Source organism: Oryza sativa, chromosome 8 (assembly GCF_034140825.1).
Source record: "Oryza sativa Japonica Group chromosome 8, ASM3414082v1".
Lineage (NCBI taxonomy): Eukaryota > Viridiplantae > Streptophyta > Magnoliopsida > Poales > Poaceae > Oryza > Oryza sativa.
In genome coordinates this window covers 3,793,536-3,813,363 of record NC_089042.1, presented here as the reverse complement: position 1 = coordinate 3,813,363, position 19,828 = coordinate 3,793,536, and the positions used below count along the sequence as shown (strand labels likewise).

At 47.1% G+C, this 19,828-nt stretch overlaps 3 protein-coding genes across 3 annotated transcripts; 2 read left to right on the top strand and 1 right to left on the bottom strand.

Annotated features, from left to right (window-relative positions):
- Positions 1 to 1,500: 1,500 nt before the first annotated feature.
- Positions 1,501 to 3,071, top strand: LOC4344743 (F-box protein SKIP23). The gene has a single exon (XM_015794235.2). The coding sequence runs from the start codon at positions 1,590 to 1,592 to the stop codon at positions 2,883 to 2,885; it is 1,296 nt and encodes a 431-aa protein (XP_015649721.1). The 5' UTR covers positions 1,501 to 1,589; the 3' UTR covers positions 2,886 to 3,071.
- Positions 3,072 to 5,510: 2,439 nt separating this feature from the next.
- Positions 5,511 to 9,023, top strand: LOC4344742 (uncharacterized). The gene is made up of 5 exons (XM_015794205.3): positions 5,511 to 6,089; positions 6,176 to 6,694; positions 6,858 to 7,175; positions 7,349 to 7,634; positions 8,587 to 9,023. Exons 1-5 carry the CDS (start codon positions 5,655 to 5,657, stop codon positions 8,667 to 8,669), a joined length of 1,641 nt encoding a protein of 546 aa, XP_015649691.1. The 5' UTR covers positions 5,511 to 5,654; the 3' UTR covers positions 8,670 to 9,023.
- Positions 9,024 to 16,464: 7,441 nt separating this feature from the next.
- On the bottom strand, positions 16,465 to 18,109 carry LOC4344741 (LOB domain-containing protein 1). Its single transcript, XM_015794036.3, has one exon. The coding sequence runs from the start codon at positions 17,259 to 17,261 to the stop codon at positions 16,671 to 16,673; it is 591 nt and encodes a 196-aa protein (XP_015649522.2). The 5' UTR covers positions 17,262 to 18,109; the 3' UTR covers positions 16,465 to 16,670.
- Between the last annotated feature and the right edge of the window lie 1,719 nt (positions 18,110 to 19,828).

Here is a 19,828-nt window from a genome sequence, read left to right as displayed (position 1 = left end):
GATGAATGATTACAGTAACTGAATCTCCTGAACCATTCAGGATTTCAGGTAGTATCCCTTTCTGTTTGGGAATTTTGAAGGTACTAGTTTGATATGTGGAATGTAGTTAATTTAGTAATTCTTTTTACTTATTCCAGTGATTGCTCTAAACCAATTGCTGGAGAGTTCTTGAAAAGTTTAAACATGCAGATTTCTTGACAGTTTGTCATGGCCAAGCTTGCTACACTACTACAATGTATTGTGGTGCTGCTACAACGGTGAAGAATCACTGAACTTAAACTGAAAGTAACAAAATGGCATGCAGCTGAAATGTACCAGTACATGATTCTGAATTCCAACTGAATCTTCTGAGTTCTGACTTCTGAATCACAGAACCGATCGATCGAACATCCATGGTTTGCCACTCAAATTCTGTAAACAGAGTCGTTTTGTTTGCTGCAGAGATGAGAACAAGTTCAGAACTCTCTTCTTTTGAAGTATGAATCTTGCAGAGTCCACTCAAACCCAATCCTGATTAACCTGCGCCGCTTCATTTGAGAAAATCCTGTACCATGAAATCTGCCGCACTCCCTGTTCTCGGGCCCACCCGTCATTGAGTACGGTTGACGACAGTTGACTGTGGGACACACGTGTCAGAGAGTGACCTGCGTCTTCTCGCGACGCCTTCAAATGCCACTGCCGCCTCGGCAGAATCCAGGAGGAGAGGAGGATTGGAGCATCGGGAGCAGAGATGGGACTCAACCACAAACCCGTGCATCACCTATAGAAAACCTAGAAAAAGGAGAGGATGTGAAGAGCAGCTCAACCCAGATCTTGGAGGAGGGAGGCTTGGCGCTGCATCTCGCTGGAGGGGAAGGACTGGCGGCGGCGGCGACCTTCGTTCGCGAGAGGGGAATCGTCGCTGCGGCACGCGAGCGACGCGACGAGATTTTCCACGTGGATCGGGCCGGGAATTTCCCAGCTGATGGGCTTCCAAATGGTCCGGAAAATTGGCCCGTGGAATTTTACTGCCCGGGCTGGCCGGCCAGGGAATAGGCCGGGATCCAGTATTATTCAGGTGGTGTTTGGATCCAGGACTTAACTTTAGTCCCTATATTTAGACACTAATTTAGAGTATTAAATATAGACTACTTACAAAACTAATTACATAAATGAAAGCTAATTCGCGAGACAAATTTTTTAAGCCTAATTAATCTATAATTAGAGAATGTTTACTATAGCATCACATAGGCTAATCATGGATTAATTATGCTCAAAAGATTCGTCTCGCGAATTAGTCCAAGATTATGGTTGGGTTTTATTAATAGTCTACGTTTAATATTTATAATTAGCGTCCAAACATCCGATGTGATAGGGACTTAAAAGTTCAGTCTCATCTAAACAGGGCCTCAGTCTCTGACTCGGTGATGGCCTGAACAGTTCGATCTCGGACTCGGCCGTTTTATCCTTTTAAATAGGTCGATGTGCATGCGCTAGCGCGACCGAACCATCCGAGCAAATCGCAATCGCAATCGCAAAGCAGAGGAAGAAAAAAACCAATTCATCCGTTTCCAGTAGGGCTCCCGGCCGCCTCCGGCAGATCCGTCGCCATGGAGGAAGAAACCGCCGTTGCAGACTGGTCGGCGCTGCCGGAGGACATCATCATCACCGTAATGGGGTGTTTGTCCGTCCTCGGCGACCTCGTCCGCTCCGGCGCCGTCTGCTCCACCTGGCGCGACGCGTACGCCACGTTCCGGCGACTCCACCTGCCGTCCACGACGGCGCAGCCGCCGTGGTTGCTCTACGCCTGTGACGCCCACGGCCCCGCCGCCGCCGCGCTCTACTGCCCTGCCACCGGCAAGTCCCTCCGTGTCCCGCTCCCGGCCGCCCTGCTCGATGGCCGGCCCGTGATCGGCGCGTCGCAGGGGTGGCTGGTCACCGTCGACGAGGCGCCCAACCTCCATCTCGTTCTCGTCAACCCCATCACCGGCGCCACGGCGGCGCTCCCGCCCATCACCACCCTCCACAACGTCGAGAGGTTCACGAGCAAAAAGGGCAAGACAAGATACAGGGTGTACGACGACATGGGATACAGCGAGGCGTCCCTTGAGTACTCGCCGGCGCAGGCGAGGGAATGGGTGTACCACCAGGTGGTCCTCTCGCGCAGCCCCGCCGAGGGGAGCGCCTGCGTCGCGCTCCTCCTGCACCGGCCGGACGGCTATGTCTCGTTCGCGCGGCTCGGCGACGAGCGGTGGACGCCAGTCGCGTACCCGGGACAGGACTGCTCCACCGGCTGTCGCCACGCCATCTACGATGACGCCGATGGCCTCTTCTACACGTTGCGGTACGACGGCTCCGTCTACGCGATCGACGTCCCTCGCGCCGCGGCCGCGTCGTCGCCGCCGGCGACGAGAGAGGTCATGCGGAGTGTGACGAACGCGGACAACGGCAGCAAGTACCTCGTCAGGGTGCCATGTTCCGGCGATCTCCTGCAGGTCTGGAGGTTCGTCGACTACGACGACGGCGACGAAGTCGAAGAGGATGAAGACGCTGAAGATTTACCACTCGGCACCAAGCACCTGCAGATCTTCAAGGTCGACGGCGGCGAGCAGAAGCTCGTGGAGGCGTCGGCGGCGAGCTTGGAGGATCATGTCCTCTTCCTCGGTCACGGGTTCTCGGCGTGCTTCCCGGCCGAGCACTTCCCGGCGTTGAAGCCCGGCTGCGCCTACCTCGCCGATGACCACGAACTCGTCAGCGTGAGTAAGCATTGCCGGCGAGACATTGGCAGATGGGACATGAAGAGAGGTCAGATGGAAAGGCTCTCCGGCGAAGATGACGTGGCGGCGCCGTCTCAGCCTTGGCTCAACTGGCCATCTCCTGTCTGGATCACGCCAACATTCTACTAGCGCATCTCGTGCCTTTAGTTAGCACCCACACATTTTATTTATTTTGTCAATACGAATTATTGTTCTCTTGTGAAGCATCAAGTAGTTTCTCGTGGAATGATGGCCAATTCGGTCTTTTGAGTTTTCTAGTATCTGTGCACATGCAACATACGTTCTAAATGTCATGTTTAAATGTCAGCCAAACTTAGATAGTACTGGCCCCGAATTTACCGAGCAACTTTCACCATTGTAACACATAAATGTTGTAGCCAATGACAAACATAACGAGATTACAATTAAGCAATAGCCCCATGCTGTGTTTAGTTGGTGGTCCAAAATTTATTTTGAAGTATACGGACACATTTGAAGTATTAAACGTAGACTAACAACAAAACAAATTATAAATTTCACTTGTAAACTACGAGACAAATATATTAAGCCTAATTAATCCGTCATTAGCAAATATTTACTGTAGCACCACATTGTCAAATCATAGCGTAATTAGGCTCAAGAGATTTGTCTCGCAATTTACATGCAAACTGTGCAATTGATTTTTTTCGTCCGCATTTAATGCTCTATGCATGTGTCCAAATATTTGATGTGACGGAAAAGTTAAAAGTTTAAAGCAAAAAGTTTGAATATAAACAGGGCCCTAATTTGGCCGTGCCCTTGCCAAACAGAGAGGCACGTCTACAAGCAACTAAACCAATGCTACGGAGGCCTAATTTTATTTCCACACATTTCTTCAGAAAATTCATTAGAAAGATAAGCACAATCTAGTTTTAACCTAGGGAAAATCCCTTTGTACACCGCTAAGGCCTTGTTTGGTTTGGAGGGGATCGAAGAGGATTGGAGGGGATCGAGTGGGAATAATTCCACACCACAATAGGTGTGGAATAAATCCCCTCCAATCCCTCCATCACAGGAAATCTGGGATTAACCGCACAAGAATTTAATCCGGGTCAGGAATGACAAGTATAGTAAGAAATTTATGATAGATACAACATGAGACCAGGATTTATTTCGGGCCGGGAACCAATTTACTCATGATAGGGACAATAAGAGATCAGGAATCAATTCACTAGTTAAGAGGTATAAAACTTTTTGTTGTACCTAGCTAATATAAGTAAATTGGTTCCCGACCCGGAATAAATCCCGATCTCTTATTGTACCTATTATAAATCTCTTGTTATACCTATCATTCCTGGCCCGGAACGAATCCTTGTGTAACCGAACAAGAACATAGCATGATCCCCAATGCTGCGCATCTTAGCAAACTTGTGCTTATCATTATCAACTAAATAAGGAGTATAACACATAATTTCTTCTGTAAATCCTCATCAGGTTCATCCGGTTCATAATCACCATCAGGAATTGTTCATAATCACCATCAGGAATTTCGTCTATTTCTTCCGAGTCTCTCAACCTCCGTACCTCCAAGAGATCGGGATTAGACCAACTTAAAATCCAATGTGCATATGGAGCCATGAGCCATCAAAGCTCAACAAGTAGAACAGGCCATCGTTCTTGTTATAGTTGTTCCTGTGATCACCTTAAACCAATTCTTAGATCAGCAAGGTACACGAGATAGTTCTTGAAAAGTTAATAGCACATCAATTTGTCTTGAGTGACTTGTATTCTGGTGTTGCAAGCCTGCAAAAATAGTGGAGAACCACTGAAATCAACCTGAAAGTAACAAGATGGCAATGCAGCTGAATGCAGTGACAGTGAGTGTGTCATGAGGGCTAGTTCAGACACCGAATTTTTCCTGGAATCACTGGGCCAATCGATCGAGGCCGCACTATTCTGACTTATCAGCATTTGTTCAATGAAACCAGACATGCATTTGTGATTAAACTCCTGCAATATACTATAGTATTACTGTTAGAAATGTGCATGATTCTGAATTCTAATGAGTGATGACAGTAAGTAACTGAATCTGCTGAGTTCTGAATCACTGGACCGATCAGGCGATCAAGCATTAGTTATGAATTCTAATGGTGGCTATGGGATCGTCCTAACAAATTTTGTCCAGAACTCTGTTTTTTGTTTGTAAAATTCGACAGTAATTTAAACTCACTCACTAGAAAGAGCTGGGCAGATTCGTTTTGTTTGTTGCAGAGATGAGAACAAGTTCAGACCACGTTTGTATGAATCTTGCATAGTCCACTCGTTCAAATCCAATCCTGAATTTATGCCTCCTTTGAGCAAATTATTTTTTGTTTACAAATATATCATTTCACTTATTCCAACTTAAAGAACAACCGGACGAAGGACTGATGGATTTCCACCTTGGAATCCTACTAAGTTCCTAAGGATGTGTTTAGTTCAGTGCAAAATTTGGATTTTAGTTGAATTTCGAGATGATATGACTGAAAAGTTATATGTGTATGACAGGTTAATGTGATGGAAAAGAACTGAAGTTTAGATTTAAACTTTGGATCTAAACACAGCCTCTGTAAATCCAAATCTTTGAAAACAAGCGGATAGACTCTGTAAATCTTGAACCTTCCATCGATCACAGGTTCACTGTGCACGGGCCCACCCGACTTCGGTTGACCAGGGAGCCCACCTGTCAGTGAGCGACCTGCGTCTCCGTCCCTCTCCTCGCGACGCCTTTAAATGCCACCGCCTCCCTCGGCGTCGAAACGCAACCGTCGCTAAGAAACTCTTCCACGGCTACTTGCCTCTCTCGTCTTCCTCCCCACGCCACTCGCCACCGCGCGCGCGCCACTCTCTCGCGACTCCTCGCCACCGCCTTCGGACCACGAGATTCCGGCGACTTTATGGATGATGAATTCGTGGGAGTGGTACAGATCGACGGCGGCGGCGGGGACGGGGGCTGGGGCCCTGTTGGAGCAGCGGCGGGCGTCGGCGAGGTCGGCGACGGTGCCCTTCCTCCCGATGCGGTCGCGGGAGCCGGCGGAGCCGATGGAGTGGACGAGCTGCGCCAAGCAGAGGCGAGACTCCGAAAACTATGCTTGGAGTACACCGGCACGGGCAGCATGCCATGCGCCGGCTGCTATCTCCGACTCGATAAAGGAATTCCTCATAAGAAGTTTAAGCTTCTCCTCCTTAAGGGGAATGGAGCCAAGCGTCATTTCGAGACAGTGCATAAACTCGACAAGAATAAGAAAAATCGCTGCAAAAACTGCGGAAGCTACTTCCGCAGTAAAGAAGAATTGCGAGACCATAAAGACCGAATCCATCAATAAGCTCACCGAGGTGAGCTCCTCCGATCCGCTCCTCTTCTCTTCTTGTGTTCTTGCCACGGTTTGGTTCTAATTGTGACGACGATGGAGGTTTTCCAGGAGGCGCTGAGGATCTGGAAGAGCGGCTCGTACCTCCACGCCGACGAGGACGGGAGGTCCGTCTACATCGGCAGCCTCCCCCGCGCCGGCGGCGACTCGAGGCACGGAACGATGTGGGCCGTCGAGCCGCCGATCGACGCCGCGGCGCCGCTGCCGCAGTACGCGCGCCTCCGCGCCGCCTACGGCCGCTACCTCGGGACCCCCGACTCCTACGGCTCCCCGCTCCCCTTCCTCCCGGTGGACGCCGCGCAGCGCGACCGCGACAGGGTGGAGATGGACGCCATCATGTGGCAGCCCGTCGCGTGCTCCGGCTCCGACGTGGTCGGCGGTCGCGATGCCCGCGGCGTCGTCCTCCTGCGCGACAGGTACGGGCGCTACCTCCGCGGCAGCAACAATCTCCTGGCTCCCCGCCGCAGCGTCCCTGTCAAGCCCTACGTCGTGAACGAGCATATGTTTCGGTGGGAGGTGGTGCGTGTCCCCCTGAGTGAAGCCAGGCCGGAGCTCCCGATCGCCGCTCAGGTGAGCTCCTCCTCTTCTTTCTCTTCTTGTGTGTTTGTTGCGTCTCTTGGAGTTGATTTGGGTGGGAGTTGATTTGGTTGTTGGCTTGTTGCAAGAACTAACCGTGTGGTACAATCTGTGAATTGATCGAATTCCTTCTGCTGCCATTGTTGATTTTGTGCAGTCCGGCTTCGTCGCGGCGTGCTTCCCACCGCTGCTGCGAGTGATCGAGTTCGTGGGCGAAGACGACCTCGACAACATCGGCGAGGGAGAAATCTGGACTACGGTTGAGACCAGAGGGAGGTCGGTGAGGCTCCTGAAAGAGAAGATCGCGAAGCTTGTGGGCTACGAAGACTTCACGATGTGCGTCAGCGCCGGCCGCCATGGGCAGTTCACCCCTCTGCTCATGGATGCCAACTTCGAGGGCGAAGATACGTTGCTGTGGGAGGTGGTGCGCGTCCCCCCGAGTGGAGACATGCCGGGGCTCCCGATCGCCACTCAGGTGAGCTTCTCCGATCCTTCTCCGCTCTCTTCTTGCGATTCCTGTTTTTTTGTTTTGTGTCTTGATGCTGATTTCGTCGGAAATTAATCTTGATTTCTTGCAAGAATTAACCGTGCAGTACAATTTGTGGATTGATCGAATTTCCTTCTGCTACCGTTGTTGATTTTGTGCAGCCCGGGTTCTTCGTCAGGGCGTGCTTCCCCCAGCCGCTGCGGGAGATCCAGTTCGTGGACGAAGCCGACCTCGACAACACCAGCGAGGGAGAAATCTGGACTACGGTTGAGATCAGAGGGAGGTCGGTGAGGCTCCTGAGAGAGAAGATCGCGGAGCTTGTGGGCTACGACGACTTCACGATGTGCGTCAGCGCCGGCCGCCATGGGCAGTTCACCCCTCTGCTCATCGACCTGCCTCGCAGCCGGGAGACCCTGAACATCGTCCTCCTCAGGACCAACAGCGAAGGTAAAAATCCCAGTTCGAGTATGAATGTTGCTGAATTTTCTGAACAATGTTTATGTGATTCTGAATTTTGCTTTGTCTCTGTTTCTCTGATTTTGTTACGTCAGTCCAGCACTGTAGATTTTCCTGTTTTCAGTAGTTTGTGCCTGTTGTGGAATTTGCTGAAAATGTAGTCATGATGTGTTTGCTTGTAGAGTTAGGATTTGTCTGAAGAATATACTGTAGAACAGCAGAAGTGAAATTCATCTGCCGAATTTTAATCTCGGCCACCACCAGACAATTCTATGCACTTTGGGCTTATCTGAATGTTGTAGGGTTTATCTGAGCTTTGTAGACTTTTTCACACAATGGTCTGAATACTGTAGCTGAATGCTTGATTGGTATGTAAATATGGTGTGCATCTGGGTTATTACTATTGTTGTGACTCAGAACTAAAGTGGATGGATTGAAACAAGTTCAAGCCTGCATTGTCTATTCAACTTGTTTCACAATGATCATATCGGTAGTTTAGTGTGAAATTCGACATCCAATATGCATGTTGCTGGATTTTCTGAACATTACTTATGTAATTCTTAATTTTGCTCTGAAAGGAATGCATGGCATGACGTGGGCAGTGCTTCTGTTTTTCTGGGCCTTTTTAGCTAGTTCAGCTCATCTTTTTTTGTCTGTTAGGACTTGTCTGAAGAATACTTTAGAACGACAGAACTATACAAGTGAAATATATCTGCACTTATCTGATGAATATTCATTTCAGGCATCATCAGACAATTGTGTGCACCTTGGGTTTAACTGAATGCTGTAGGATTCATCTGAATGTTGTAGATTTTTCAGTGTGAAATTCAGCATCCGAGTAGCATTTTAACATGTGAATTACTGGCACTGTTTTTACTTGCAAGAGCTGTAATTCTTGTGTATTACTCTTTCTAACTGCGTGATTTGTTTGCTATGGCTGCAGCGAATGATCAGATGATATTCCCGAATCCGAATGCATTGCCGTCAGCAGAGGCCACAGATGAAGACAATGCCACGATTGAGTGAATCCTTTTGTGCTGAAGTTCTGACAGGCTCAGGGAACTCGACAGAAGATTAGTGTGTTGGTATAGGGTGGAATTTTCAGTTCAGCCGATGCTGCAATGCAGTTTTATGTTTGCTATCAGCTGTAGAATGGCTGAAAACTCTGAAATTTTCAGTGTGTTCAATGGGTGTTTTTCGACGGTTTCACATACTTCGGAAACCGGTAAAACAGGGCCTTCTAAGGAAAATATTGGTTTTGGTGACAATTAGTATTCATGCCTAGTATGGATTGACGCCAAAAATGTGCTTATTCCTGAAGTATATTAGTGTTCATGCTAAACTTGGTAGAAATATGCATGATGTCTCTGAATTCTGATGAATGATCACAGTAACTGAATGTCTGAATCTCCTGAGGCATTCAGGCTTGCTGATGCTACATGCTATCTACCATCTAGTTAGTAGTTCTGTCTATACTTAGCTCAGGAGACCATAAACCTATTGTTAGATCCAGAAGTAAAGTACACAGGAGAGTTCTTGAAAACATAAACCAATTGTTAGATCCAGAAGTAAACTATACTTAGTTGGGAATTTTGAAGGTGCCGGTTTGCAAATGCTACATCCTGCACGCAACCCCTAACTCTGTGATTTCACTTATTTGAAAGAACTGGACAGCCAGATTCCTGTTGACTGTTGTTTGCAGCAGCGACCAGAACAAGTTCAGAGCTCGCTTTATGTGGTTCTGAATTTTGCTGTTGTTGACTAGAAATCTTGTGTTATGTAGTTCAGCACTGTAGATTTCCTAATATTGCGTTCCTGGCTTCCTGCCTGTCTGTTGAATTTGTGGAAAATGAAGTTTTGTGTAAAATCTTGTTACTGCTTGTTGAGTTAGGGATTATGTCTGAACTTATCTGACAAATTTTCATGTTAAGGAATTGCCAGAAAATCGTACACGCTAATACTGTGTATCTTGGCAATAGGATTTATCTGAATATAGCAGACAAGCAGAACCAGTAGTAGTTAATACTGTGTGCCTCTAGTTAACGACTATTGTTGTTAGGCACAACTAAAATGCATGGTCTAAAACCAGTTCAGGCGTTTATGGTCTGTTTAACTTGCTCTGAAAATGATCATATCAGTAGTTCAGTTGTGAAGTTCAACTTGTTTCGAGTGATACTTTTACTTGCAATAGTTGTACTGCTTGTGTATCATACTGTCAATGATTTGTAACCGCATGATTCCTTTGCTATGGCTGCAGCGGATAATCAATTGATATTCCCAAGTGTCAGTGAAATTGCTGTCAAATGGATCAAGGCGAACCAAGATTGATTTAGTGAATCCTTTTGTGCTGAAGTTTTGACAGGCTCAGGGAACTCGACAGAAGATTAGTGTGTTGGTTAGAGACATATTGAGTGGAATTTTCAGTTCAGCCGATTCTGGAATACAGTTTCATGTTTGCTCTCAGCTGTAGAGTAGCTGAAAAACCTCAAATTGTCAGGGTCTTCAATGGGTGTATTACCACGGTTTACGTACTTTGTGAACAGGGTTTCCTGACGAAAATATTTGTCCAATTAGTATTCATTCCTAGTATGGATTGATGACAAGAGTGTGCTTAACTACTGAAATATATATTGTTCAAGATAAGTGAACTCTGATGAGTGTTCTGAAATCTGATGCATGGACGCGACATGCTATGTGGAATCTAGTTAGTAGTATTTCTTGTTGTTCCGGTGATCACCTTAAACCAATTTTTAGATCAGCAAGGAACACAAGAGAGTTCTTGAAAAGTTAAGAGCACATCAATGAGTCTAGGACATTTCACTGTTAGAATGCAGATTTCTTGACATTTTTGTCATGGCTAAGTTTGCTATACTAGCACAATTTATTTTATGATTTGTATTGTGGTGCTGCAAGCCGGCAACAGTAGTGGAGAACCACTGAAATCAACTTGAAAGTAACAAAATGGCATGCAGCTGAATGCAGCGAGTGTGACTTGAGAGCTAGTTCAGACATCGTTTTTTTTTTCATGGAATCACTGCACCAGTCGATCGAGGCCGCACTCTGACTTATCTGCATTTGTTCGTGGAAGTCAGACATGCATTTTTGATGAACTTCTGCAATTATAACTATTACTGTTAGAAATTAGAAATGTGCATGATTCTGAATTCTAATGAGTGATGACAGTAACTGAATGTTCTGAGTTCTGAATCACTGGACCCGATCGATTAGCAATCCACGGCAGCTAGTTCTGTAAACTGGGTCGATTGAATCACTGGATCCTCCTAATTGTGTAAAAACTCACAGCTTGAAAGGATTGGACAGATTTGTTTTGTTTGCAGCAGCGATCAGAAGTTCAGAACTCTGCATTTTGTATATGAGCAATTCTATGGTTCTTGAGGAGGTACTATGAGATACCAAAATTTTAGTGTAAAATTTTGGTACTTTATGGTACCTCGTAGTACCTAGGTATCAAGAGGTACCAAATTTGCAATAGAAAAAATGGTACCTCCTTAATAACCGTAAAATTGCTCTTTGTATATAAGATTTGCAGAGTCCACTGAAATGCAATCCCGAACCTGCGCCGCGTCATTTGAGCAAATTCTGTACCACGAAATCTGCTGCACTCACTCCCTGTGGTCGGGCCCACCCGTCATTGACTACGGTTGACCAAAGTTGAAACGGGGACCCACCTGTCAGAGAGCGACCTGCGTCTTCTCGCGACGCCTTCAAATGCCACCGCCTCCCTCGGCTAACAAACTCTTCCACGGCTACTTGCCTCTCTCGTCTTCCTCCCCACGCCACGCCACCGAGGAGTAGCCACTCGCCGCCGCGCGCGCGCTCTCGCCACGCCGCGCTCTCGCCTCGCCACCGCGCGTGCATCGATCGCTCGCGGCGCTCGCCATGGCGTGGAGACGTGGGACGTCGCGCGGGTATCGGGTGGGGATGGAGGTTTTCGACGACGTGGTGTTCGCGCGGCTGCGGAGCCATGTGTACGGCTCGTACCTCCACGCCGACGAGGACGGGAGGTCCGTCTACCACGGCAGCCTCCGCGGCGGCGCCTCGCAGCACAACGCGGTGTGGGCCGTGGAGGAGTTGCTCGTACCTGCTCTTCCGTGGAGGAGTTCCGCGGAGGAGGAGGAGGCCGCCACGCGGTACCTGCTCCTCCGCAGCGCCTACGGCCGGTACCTCGGCGCCACCGACGCGGCCCCCGGCGAGGCCGCCCGCAACGCCACCGCCCGCGCCGCCGCCGCCAGCTCTGACGTCCGCCAACCACACGACCGCGAGGGTTGCTGCGGCTGCTGCTGCTGCTGCTGCCGACTCCCCTTCGGCTTGGTCGAGGCCACGCAGCGCGACCGCGATGAGGAGGAGCCGGAGGTCGACGCCATCATGTGGCTGGCAACCAGGTGCGGCGACCAAGACGTACAAGAGGATCGCGACGCCCGCGGCGTCGTCCTTCTGCGCGACAGGTCCGGGCGCTACCTGCGCTGCAACAAGAGTATCCTGGCTTGCCGCCGCAGCATCTCAGTCGACGCCAACTTCGAGGACGAAGATACGTTGCTGTGGGAGGTGGTGCGCGTCCCCCCGAGTGAAGACATGCCGGAGCTCCCGATCGCCACTCAGGTGAGCTTCTCCGATCCTTTTCCCCTCTCTTCTTGCGATTCTTGTTTTTTTGTTTTGTGTCTTGATGCTGATTTCGTCGGAGATTAATCTTGATTTCTTGCAAGAACTAACCGTGCAGTACAATTTGTGGATTGATCGAATTTCTTTCTGCTACCATTGTTGATTTTGCGCAGCCCGGGTTCTTCGTCAGGGTGTGCTTCCCCCAGCCGCTGCGGGAGATCCAGTTCGTGGACGAAGCCGACCTCGACAACATCAGCGAGGGAGAAAACTGGGCTACGGTTCAGATCAGAGGGAGGTCGGTGAGGCTCCTGAGAGAGAAGATCGCGGAGCTTGTGGGCTACGACGACTTCACGATGTGCGTCAGCGCCGGCCGCCATGGGCAGTTCACCCCTCTGCTCATCGACCTGCCTCGCCGCCGGGAGACCCTGCAGATCGTCCTTGTCAGGCCCAACACCGAATGTAAGCAGCCTAGTTAAATATGAATGTTGCTGAATTTTCTGAACAATGTTTATGTGGTTCTGAATTTTGCTGTGAATTCTAGTAACGGATGGCATGGAGTGGGCAGTGTCTCTGTTTTTTTGATTTTTTTTTGTGTCAGATCAGCACTGTAGATTTTCTAGCTTTCAGTAGTTTGTGCCTGTTTGGAATTTCCTGAAAATGCAGTGATGATGTATTTGCAGAACTTATCTTTCAGTAGAGTTAGGATTTGTCTGAAGAATACTGTAGAACAGCAGAACTGCAGAAGTGAAATATATCTGCACTTATCTGATGAATATTCATTCCAGTCATCATCAGACAATTGTGTGCACCTTGGGTTTAACTGAATGCTGTAGGATTCATCTGAATGTTGTAGATTTTTCGGTGTGAAATTCAGCATTCGAGTAGCATTTTAACATGTGAATTACTGGCACTGTTTTTACTTACAAGAGCTGTAATTCTTGTGTATTACTCTTTCTAACTGCGTGATTTGTTTGCTATGGCTGCAGCGTATGATCAGTTGATATTCCCGAATCCGAATGCATTGCCGTCAGCCGAGGCCACAGATGAAGACGATCCCACGATTGAGTGAATCCTTTTGTGCTCAAGTTCTGACAGGCTCAGGGAACTCGACAGAAGATTAGTGTGTTGGTATAGAGTGGAATTTTCAGTTCAGCCGATGCTGGAATGCAGTTTTACGTTCTCTCAGCTGTAGAATGGCTGAAAAACCTCAAATTGTCTGTGTGTTCAGTGGGTGTTTTTCGACGGTTTACGTACTTTGAAACCGGTAAAACAGGGCTTTCTGACGAAAATATTGGTTTTGGTGACAGTTAGTATTCATGCCTAGTATTGATTGATGACAAGAATGTGCTTAATCCTGCAATATATTGCTATTCATGCTAGACTTGGTTACAAATATGCATAGCGTGTCTGAATTCTGATGAGTGGTTCCAGTAGCTGAATGTCTGAATCTCCTGTAGCATTCAGGTTTGTTCTAGTCTATGTATTTTGGAATTTTGATAGGTTCCGGTTTGCAAATGCTACATGCTAGTATCTGCTGGTTCTAAACTTACTGATTACCCTAAACCAATTGTTGGATCCAGAAGTAAAGTACACAGGATTAAGACTATGTCTGATGCCCTGAAGCATTCAGGGTTTGTCCCAGTCCTTGTAAGAGTAATTAGGAATTTTAGAAAACTTATTTTTGTAAATAGTCCCTTCCACTCTTGTAATAGGTTTTTAGTTCTATTTATAAAATAAGTTTTCTACAAGGTCTAAATGTAAAAACAACTTCAGATATGCTTCCACATCAGGAAGTGGATTTTTGTCCCTCGAGAAGACATCCCATCGTTTTGTGTATGGTGTTCAAAAAGTTATCAAAAAATTTGAAAACAATTGTCAAAAAAATCAATATATGATATATCTTTTCACAAACATACAAGTTAAAATTTGACTTATACAATTCGAAACAAAAATAAAAAATTTGACCGTGAATTACTCATTCTAGTCATAGTCAAATTTATTACCTTTTACAGTGTTTGCATTCCTAAAATGGCATAGATCTAACCGCTCACGATGAAAGGTATCAGAGGTAGAAAGGTACTAAGGATTAAAAGGTAATTGATAACAGGGCAATTATGTCTAACAACGTATGGACGTACCGAAAGGTACGGTGTAAGTGGATTTGAAGGTACCACAAGGTACCGCGTAAGTAGTTTTTAAAGGTAACGTAAAATATGATTTATGTGGTGGGACAAAAATTACATTCTCTTCTATTCGGTTTCCAATCTTCGGTCGTTCTGTTTGCGTCGGTTTTCAAACTTTGGTCCGATTTACGTGGTACATATCATATTCGCATGATCTTGATAATTATTTCCAGTTAGTCATTAATTTACATAGCAATTTGGTGATCCATCGTTTGATGAATGTAATCAAAGATCGAAAGGACAACAAATTGAGAAGATTTACGCACCTAACAAGAACAAAACAAGTTCAATGAGGAAGATTTGCGAAAAAAAAACTAAACAAATCGTCTGACAGATCGGGACCGTGCGGCCACTTCTAGCTCCGGCGAACATAGGTAGTCCTGGACCACTTCCTCCCGGTCCTCTTCCTCCGCCGCCCCTCCCTCCAACCACCGCCTCCGGCCACACGTCCACCGCCGGCCCTCAATTCTCCACCTTTCAACTTATCGAAGAACACGTAAACCTTACGTATGAACAGAACGTATCTAAGAACGATGCAACGCAACAGGCTACAAGCTAATTCCTTCGATACCTTCTCATACCTTTTCATATGTGTAAAAGACACATTTGTCATTCTAATATCATCATATTTATATTAATGCCACCTATTACAATATTTTCTTTCCATACCTTGCCCCTCGCAGATCATCGGCTCACGTCGCCCCACCTCCTTTACCTCGCAAACATCGTATAAATTGAATTTGAATATGCATGTTTGTGAAGTGACATATCACATATTGATCTATCATACTTTTTTTAAGGAAATTTTTTGATGACTTTTTAAGTGACATGTAAAAACGGGGCATATCCAAATAGAGTTTCCCTTCCACATCACTGTCCTTTGTAAAGGTGATAAGCTCACCCAAGGATGCTCAAATTACATCCAGCACATCCATGGCCATCTCAAACGCAATGAAATTTCTGCGGGTTGGGATTAAGTTCAAGTTCTTTAATCTCAACCTGCCGAAATTTATTTTCTTTGCAATTACCCATTTGAGTAAATTTAAAGCAGCAAATAATCATGTTTCAAGCAAAGTGAGTGTTTTTCTTGTGCGGTAACTGAAGCCTCAATTTGGTGGCGGAGACCTGGTGGCCTTCTGCGTGCTCTCAACACAGCTTATTTCGATTGCTTATCCGCCAAAAATGGTGGAGCTTGAACGAAAAATTGGAGAGGACCAATATGATAGTTTCATTTAAAATAGGAATATTATGCTTTGTTTAAAACTTGAGCATAGAGAGTCAACAAATTCAGTGTAACTTTTCTAAGACTGAGGAGACATGATTAAGGTTAGCTTCTACTCCTATCGTCCCAAAACAAAACTTAATGTAAGAGGAGATATGACCCCTCCTAATACAATGAATGTGAGACCCTGTTTAGATGGGACTAAAACTTTTAAGTCCCTATCACATCAGATGTTTGGACATTAATTAAAAATATTAAACGTAGACTATTAATAAAACCCATTCATAATATTGGACTAATTCACGAGACGAATCTATTGAGTCTAATTAATCCATGATTAGCTTATGTGATGCTACAGTAAACATTCTCTAATTATGGATTAATTAGGCTTAAAAAATTTGTCTCGCAAATTAGCTTTCATTTATTTAATTAGTTTTGTAAGTAGCCTATATTTAATACTCTAAATTAGTGTCTAAATACATAGACTAAAGTTAAGTCCCTGGATCCAAACACCACCTGAATAACCCTTTATCCAGATTCGTTATATTAGGAAGGGTCACATTCTCTCATTGGTTGAGTAGAGTGATCAAAGAAACACCATCCGGACTGTGTATTAGATTGGTGCTACTAATGATGAAACAAAAGATATAGTATTGGGTAATTTTAACATCCTCGAAAAAGTACCGGGAATTACCATATTTTCTAGTATAAAATTAATTTGGTACCTCTAGATACTAAATATCTCGAGATAAAAAAAATAGTATAAAATTTAGATACCTCGAGATACTTTTTCAAGTACGATAAAATTTCTCTATAGTATTACTTTGATAACGTGCTACATCGAAACAAATGCTACAGTGCCCAAAAATAAAAAAAACATATGCATGAAGCCAAACAGTTGATGAAATATGGGGATAGCTAACTTTGAATTCAGGGATTGCAGAAGTGTAATAAATGACCTAATAATCCTGGATAATTAAGAACTTAAATCTAGCTCGTTAATTAATTATGCTTTCTCCTTTTGGCACAAGGCACATCATCATCTGCAGGCGCGTGACCCTCCCCGTCCTCTTGACCCTCCTCCTCGTCCTCGTCCTCGTCGTCGTCGTTGTCCTCCTCCTCCTCCTCGTCCGGTATCGCTAACGCCGGCGGCGTCGACGGCTGCGCCGGCGGCTGGTGGAAGGGCTCGGGCTGGAGGGCGACGTCGTCGGCTGGGGCTGGGCTTGACGTTGCCGGATGGTGTTGGCGAGCGCGCTCGGCCTTGAGGCGGTCGAGCTGCTGCTGGAGCTTGAGAATCCGGCCGTAGGCGCCAAGGATGGGGTCCTCGACCCTCGCGTCGGCGAGGTAGACGACGGCCGCCATGCTAATCACGGTGGAGCCGTTGGGCCGGATCCCCTGCTTCTCCGCCTCCGAGAAGCCGAGGATCCTCTCCATGCCGAACATGAGGCGCGCGTACCAGAAGCGCTTCGGCTTGTCGGCCGGGGGGGGGGGGGGGGGGCAGTTCGGCGGGCAGCTGCTTGCCCCGTGGTGTGCGCACGCGGCGCACGCCTGTTGGGTCGTCGTCGTCGTCGGCGACGGCGGCGGCTCCGCCATTGATTAATTCTTCGTCAGCGAGGGGGTCAAGAACTCGATGAAATTTCGGCGGCGTGGCGTGGCGTGGCGAGGCGAGGCTAGTGTGGTCGGCTCGCTTCGGGCACCGAAGCAAAAATATAGATATAGTGCGAGAGTCTGTGTAGTGCACGTACTGAGCCCGATTCGAATTCACTGTTAACCTCTTGTGTTGGTGGGTTAATTCGTCTCCATCTCAAATTACATATTCAACTGCCTCTGGATTATGTGCCCCAAAACGCGAATATTACCACTGTAATTTCCTGCTCACATCGGCGGTTTCAACTGCGGTTAAGGATGAAAAAGTTAAAACGGAAAGTAAGCAGTCCTCCACAGTAACTATCAGGTTTCGTTTCACTCCCACCGTTCGATCATCCACCATCTTCCTTCGGTAGTTAACTGTTCTTAATAACTCATTAACTAGCTAGTCCAGTTAATTCTGGAGAATCGTTCCATTGGAGCAAGCTTCAATTCTGAAACTCCTAGACTCTGAATCAGACCTCTAAAACTCTGAAGATTCAGAGAACATCTGAACTTGTTCTGCTCGCTGGAAACGAAACGAATCTGCTCAAAGGAGTTAATCTTGCGAGAATGCGAGTCGTTGCGCATCTGAGAGCAACATAAAACTATATTCAGCATCGGCAGAAAAATCTACTCTCTGTCGCTAATCGACCAACGAAACTTGTGTCAAGTACCAACAAAACAAGTTCAGCACAAAAGGATTCACGGAGTCTGTCTCTAATAAGCTGACGAACCTTCTGTCGACGGTCCTGTCAAGTACCCATAAACATCTGGGGAAAGTTTCAGGTGGAACCCCCTCTTTCAGTGAAACCATGGAACCTCAACTGAGGGTGTGTTTAGATCCAAAGTTTTCATCCAAACTTCCTACTTTTCCCATCACATCAACCTGTCATACACACACAACTTTTCAGTCATAGCAGAGAAACGACACAGTTAGACTCAGGCAGTGTGGTACAATCATAAAAGCAATAGTATTCTTGAGAGTAAAAACTGGGCAAGTAATTCTGCAAATTAAAGATGCTGAATTTCACACTAAACACTGGCATGATCATTTTCATAACAAATTGAAATTAACATTCATAACATATACAAAAAATATTTTCCTCAAATGAAAATATACAGAAAATAAAGCATTGAAGGTGTATGAGACCATTCATTTCAGGTATACTGGAGACAATGTCAACACATCATTTCAGCTACAATTCTGTTTGTGTACAATATTCAGATAAATCCTACTCACAGAGGGTATTCCCAAAGTGCATACAATTTTGTCCTGATGAGTCCTAAACTTGTGTTGTTCTACATGCATTCTCATCAACAGAAAATTCCTCAGATGAGTCCTAAACTCAAGTCAACAGTATATTTCGCTTGTGTTCTACAATATTCTTCAGACTAGTCCTAACTCAAGAATCAAATGCAGGATTGCATTTTTCAAAAAATTCCACAACAAGCACAAACAATCTACAGCGATGCACTAACAAACAATTACCCGCATAATTGTTCAACAATTACTAGCGATGCGTTCCTTTGACAGCAAAATTCAGAATCTACAGTCATGCACTAACGAAAAGAACCTGGAGAACGGAAACACTGCCAGCATGCTAGGCTGCTTAACTCTGGTGTTCAGAACCACATTAACAGTGTTCAGAAAATTCAGAAAGAGATCGAACTAGGCTGCTTACCTGCGGTGTTGGACTTGACAAGGACGACGTGCAGGGTCTCCCAGCTGCGAGGCAGGTACTCAAGTCTCTGACCCATCAGCATCAAGAATTGCCACAATTAGAACTCAAATCGATATAATCTTTGGCGCAAACGAGTTCAAGAATCGCAAGAAGAGAGGGGACGAGGAGGAGGAGCTCACATGGCCCATGGCCGGGATGTCTCGCCTGAAGAGAGTTGTGGGGACGGGAAGCACCTCCCACTGCATCGGGATGTTGAGGTCGCCGTCGTTGAAGGCCGCGACGCCGGCGAGGCACGGGAGCCACCTCTCGTTGACGCGCAGGTAGCGCGCGGTCGTACTTGTCGTGCAGCAGGACGACGCCGTCGCCAGCCGCCGGCGCCCAGCCCGACGGCACGCCACATGATGGCGTCGACCTCACCTCCTCCCTGTCGAAGTCGCGCTGCCCGGCGGCGGGCCAGAAGCAGAAGGGCGCGCCCAGAAGTGGCTGATGGCGTCGGGGGCACCGAGATAGCGGCCGTAGGCGCCGCGGAGGAGCACGTGGCCCGGGAGGAGGACGCCGTCGCCGCCCTCGGCCTCGGCGTTGATCGTCTTCGCTGGCGAGGAGGTACCTGCCGACGCTGCCGTCCACCCGCGACCGAAGCCGGACGGACTCCACGTCCTGGAATACCTCCATTGCTCCCGCCGCCCCGCCGGTGGTCGCCTCGCGCGCGCGGGCGCTCGCGTCACCAAGCGGGCTCCTCTCCTCTCATCGGCGACGGCGAGGCGTGGGCGCGTGGCGTGCGGAGGAAGACGAGAGGAGGAGTTTGTTAGCGACGGTTAGAGCTGGGACATGGGCCGTTCCGGGCTAGGC

Excerpts from the sequence above, each read along its gene's own strand:
- LOC4344743 (XM_015794235.2), top strand. The coding sequence starts at position 1,590 with ATGGAGGAAGAAACCGCCGTTGCAGACTGGTCGGCGCTGCCGGAGGAC.
- LOC4344742 (XM_015794205.3), top strand. The coding sequence starts at position 5,655 with ATGATGAATTCGTGGGAGTGGTACAGATCGACGGCGGCGGCGGGGACG. Across the intron at positions 6,695-6,857 it reads AGCTCCCGATCGCCGCTCAG|TCCGGCTTCGTCGCGGCGTG; the intron begins GTGAGCTCCTCC and ends GATTTTGTGCAG. Across the intron at positions 7,176-7,348 it reads GGCTCCCGATCGCCACTCAG|CCCGGGTTCTTCGTCAGGGC; the intron begins GTGAGCTTCTCC and ends GATTTTGTGCAG.
- LOC4344741 (XM_015794036.3), bottom strand. The coding sequence starts at position 17,261 with ATGGCGGAGCCGCCGCCGTCGCCGACGACGACGACGACCCAACAGGCG.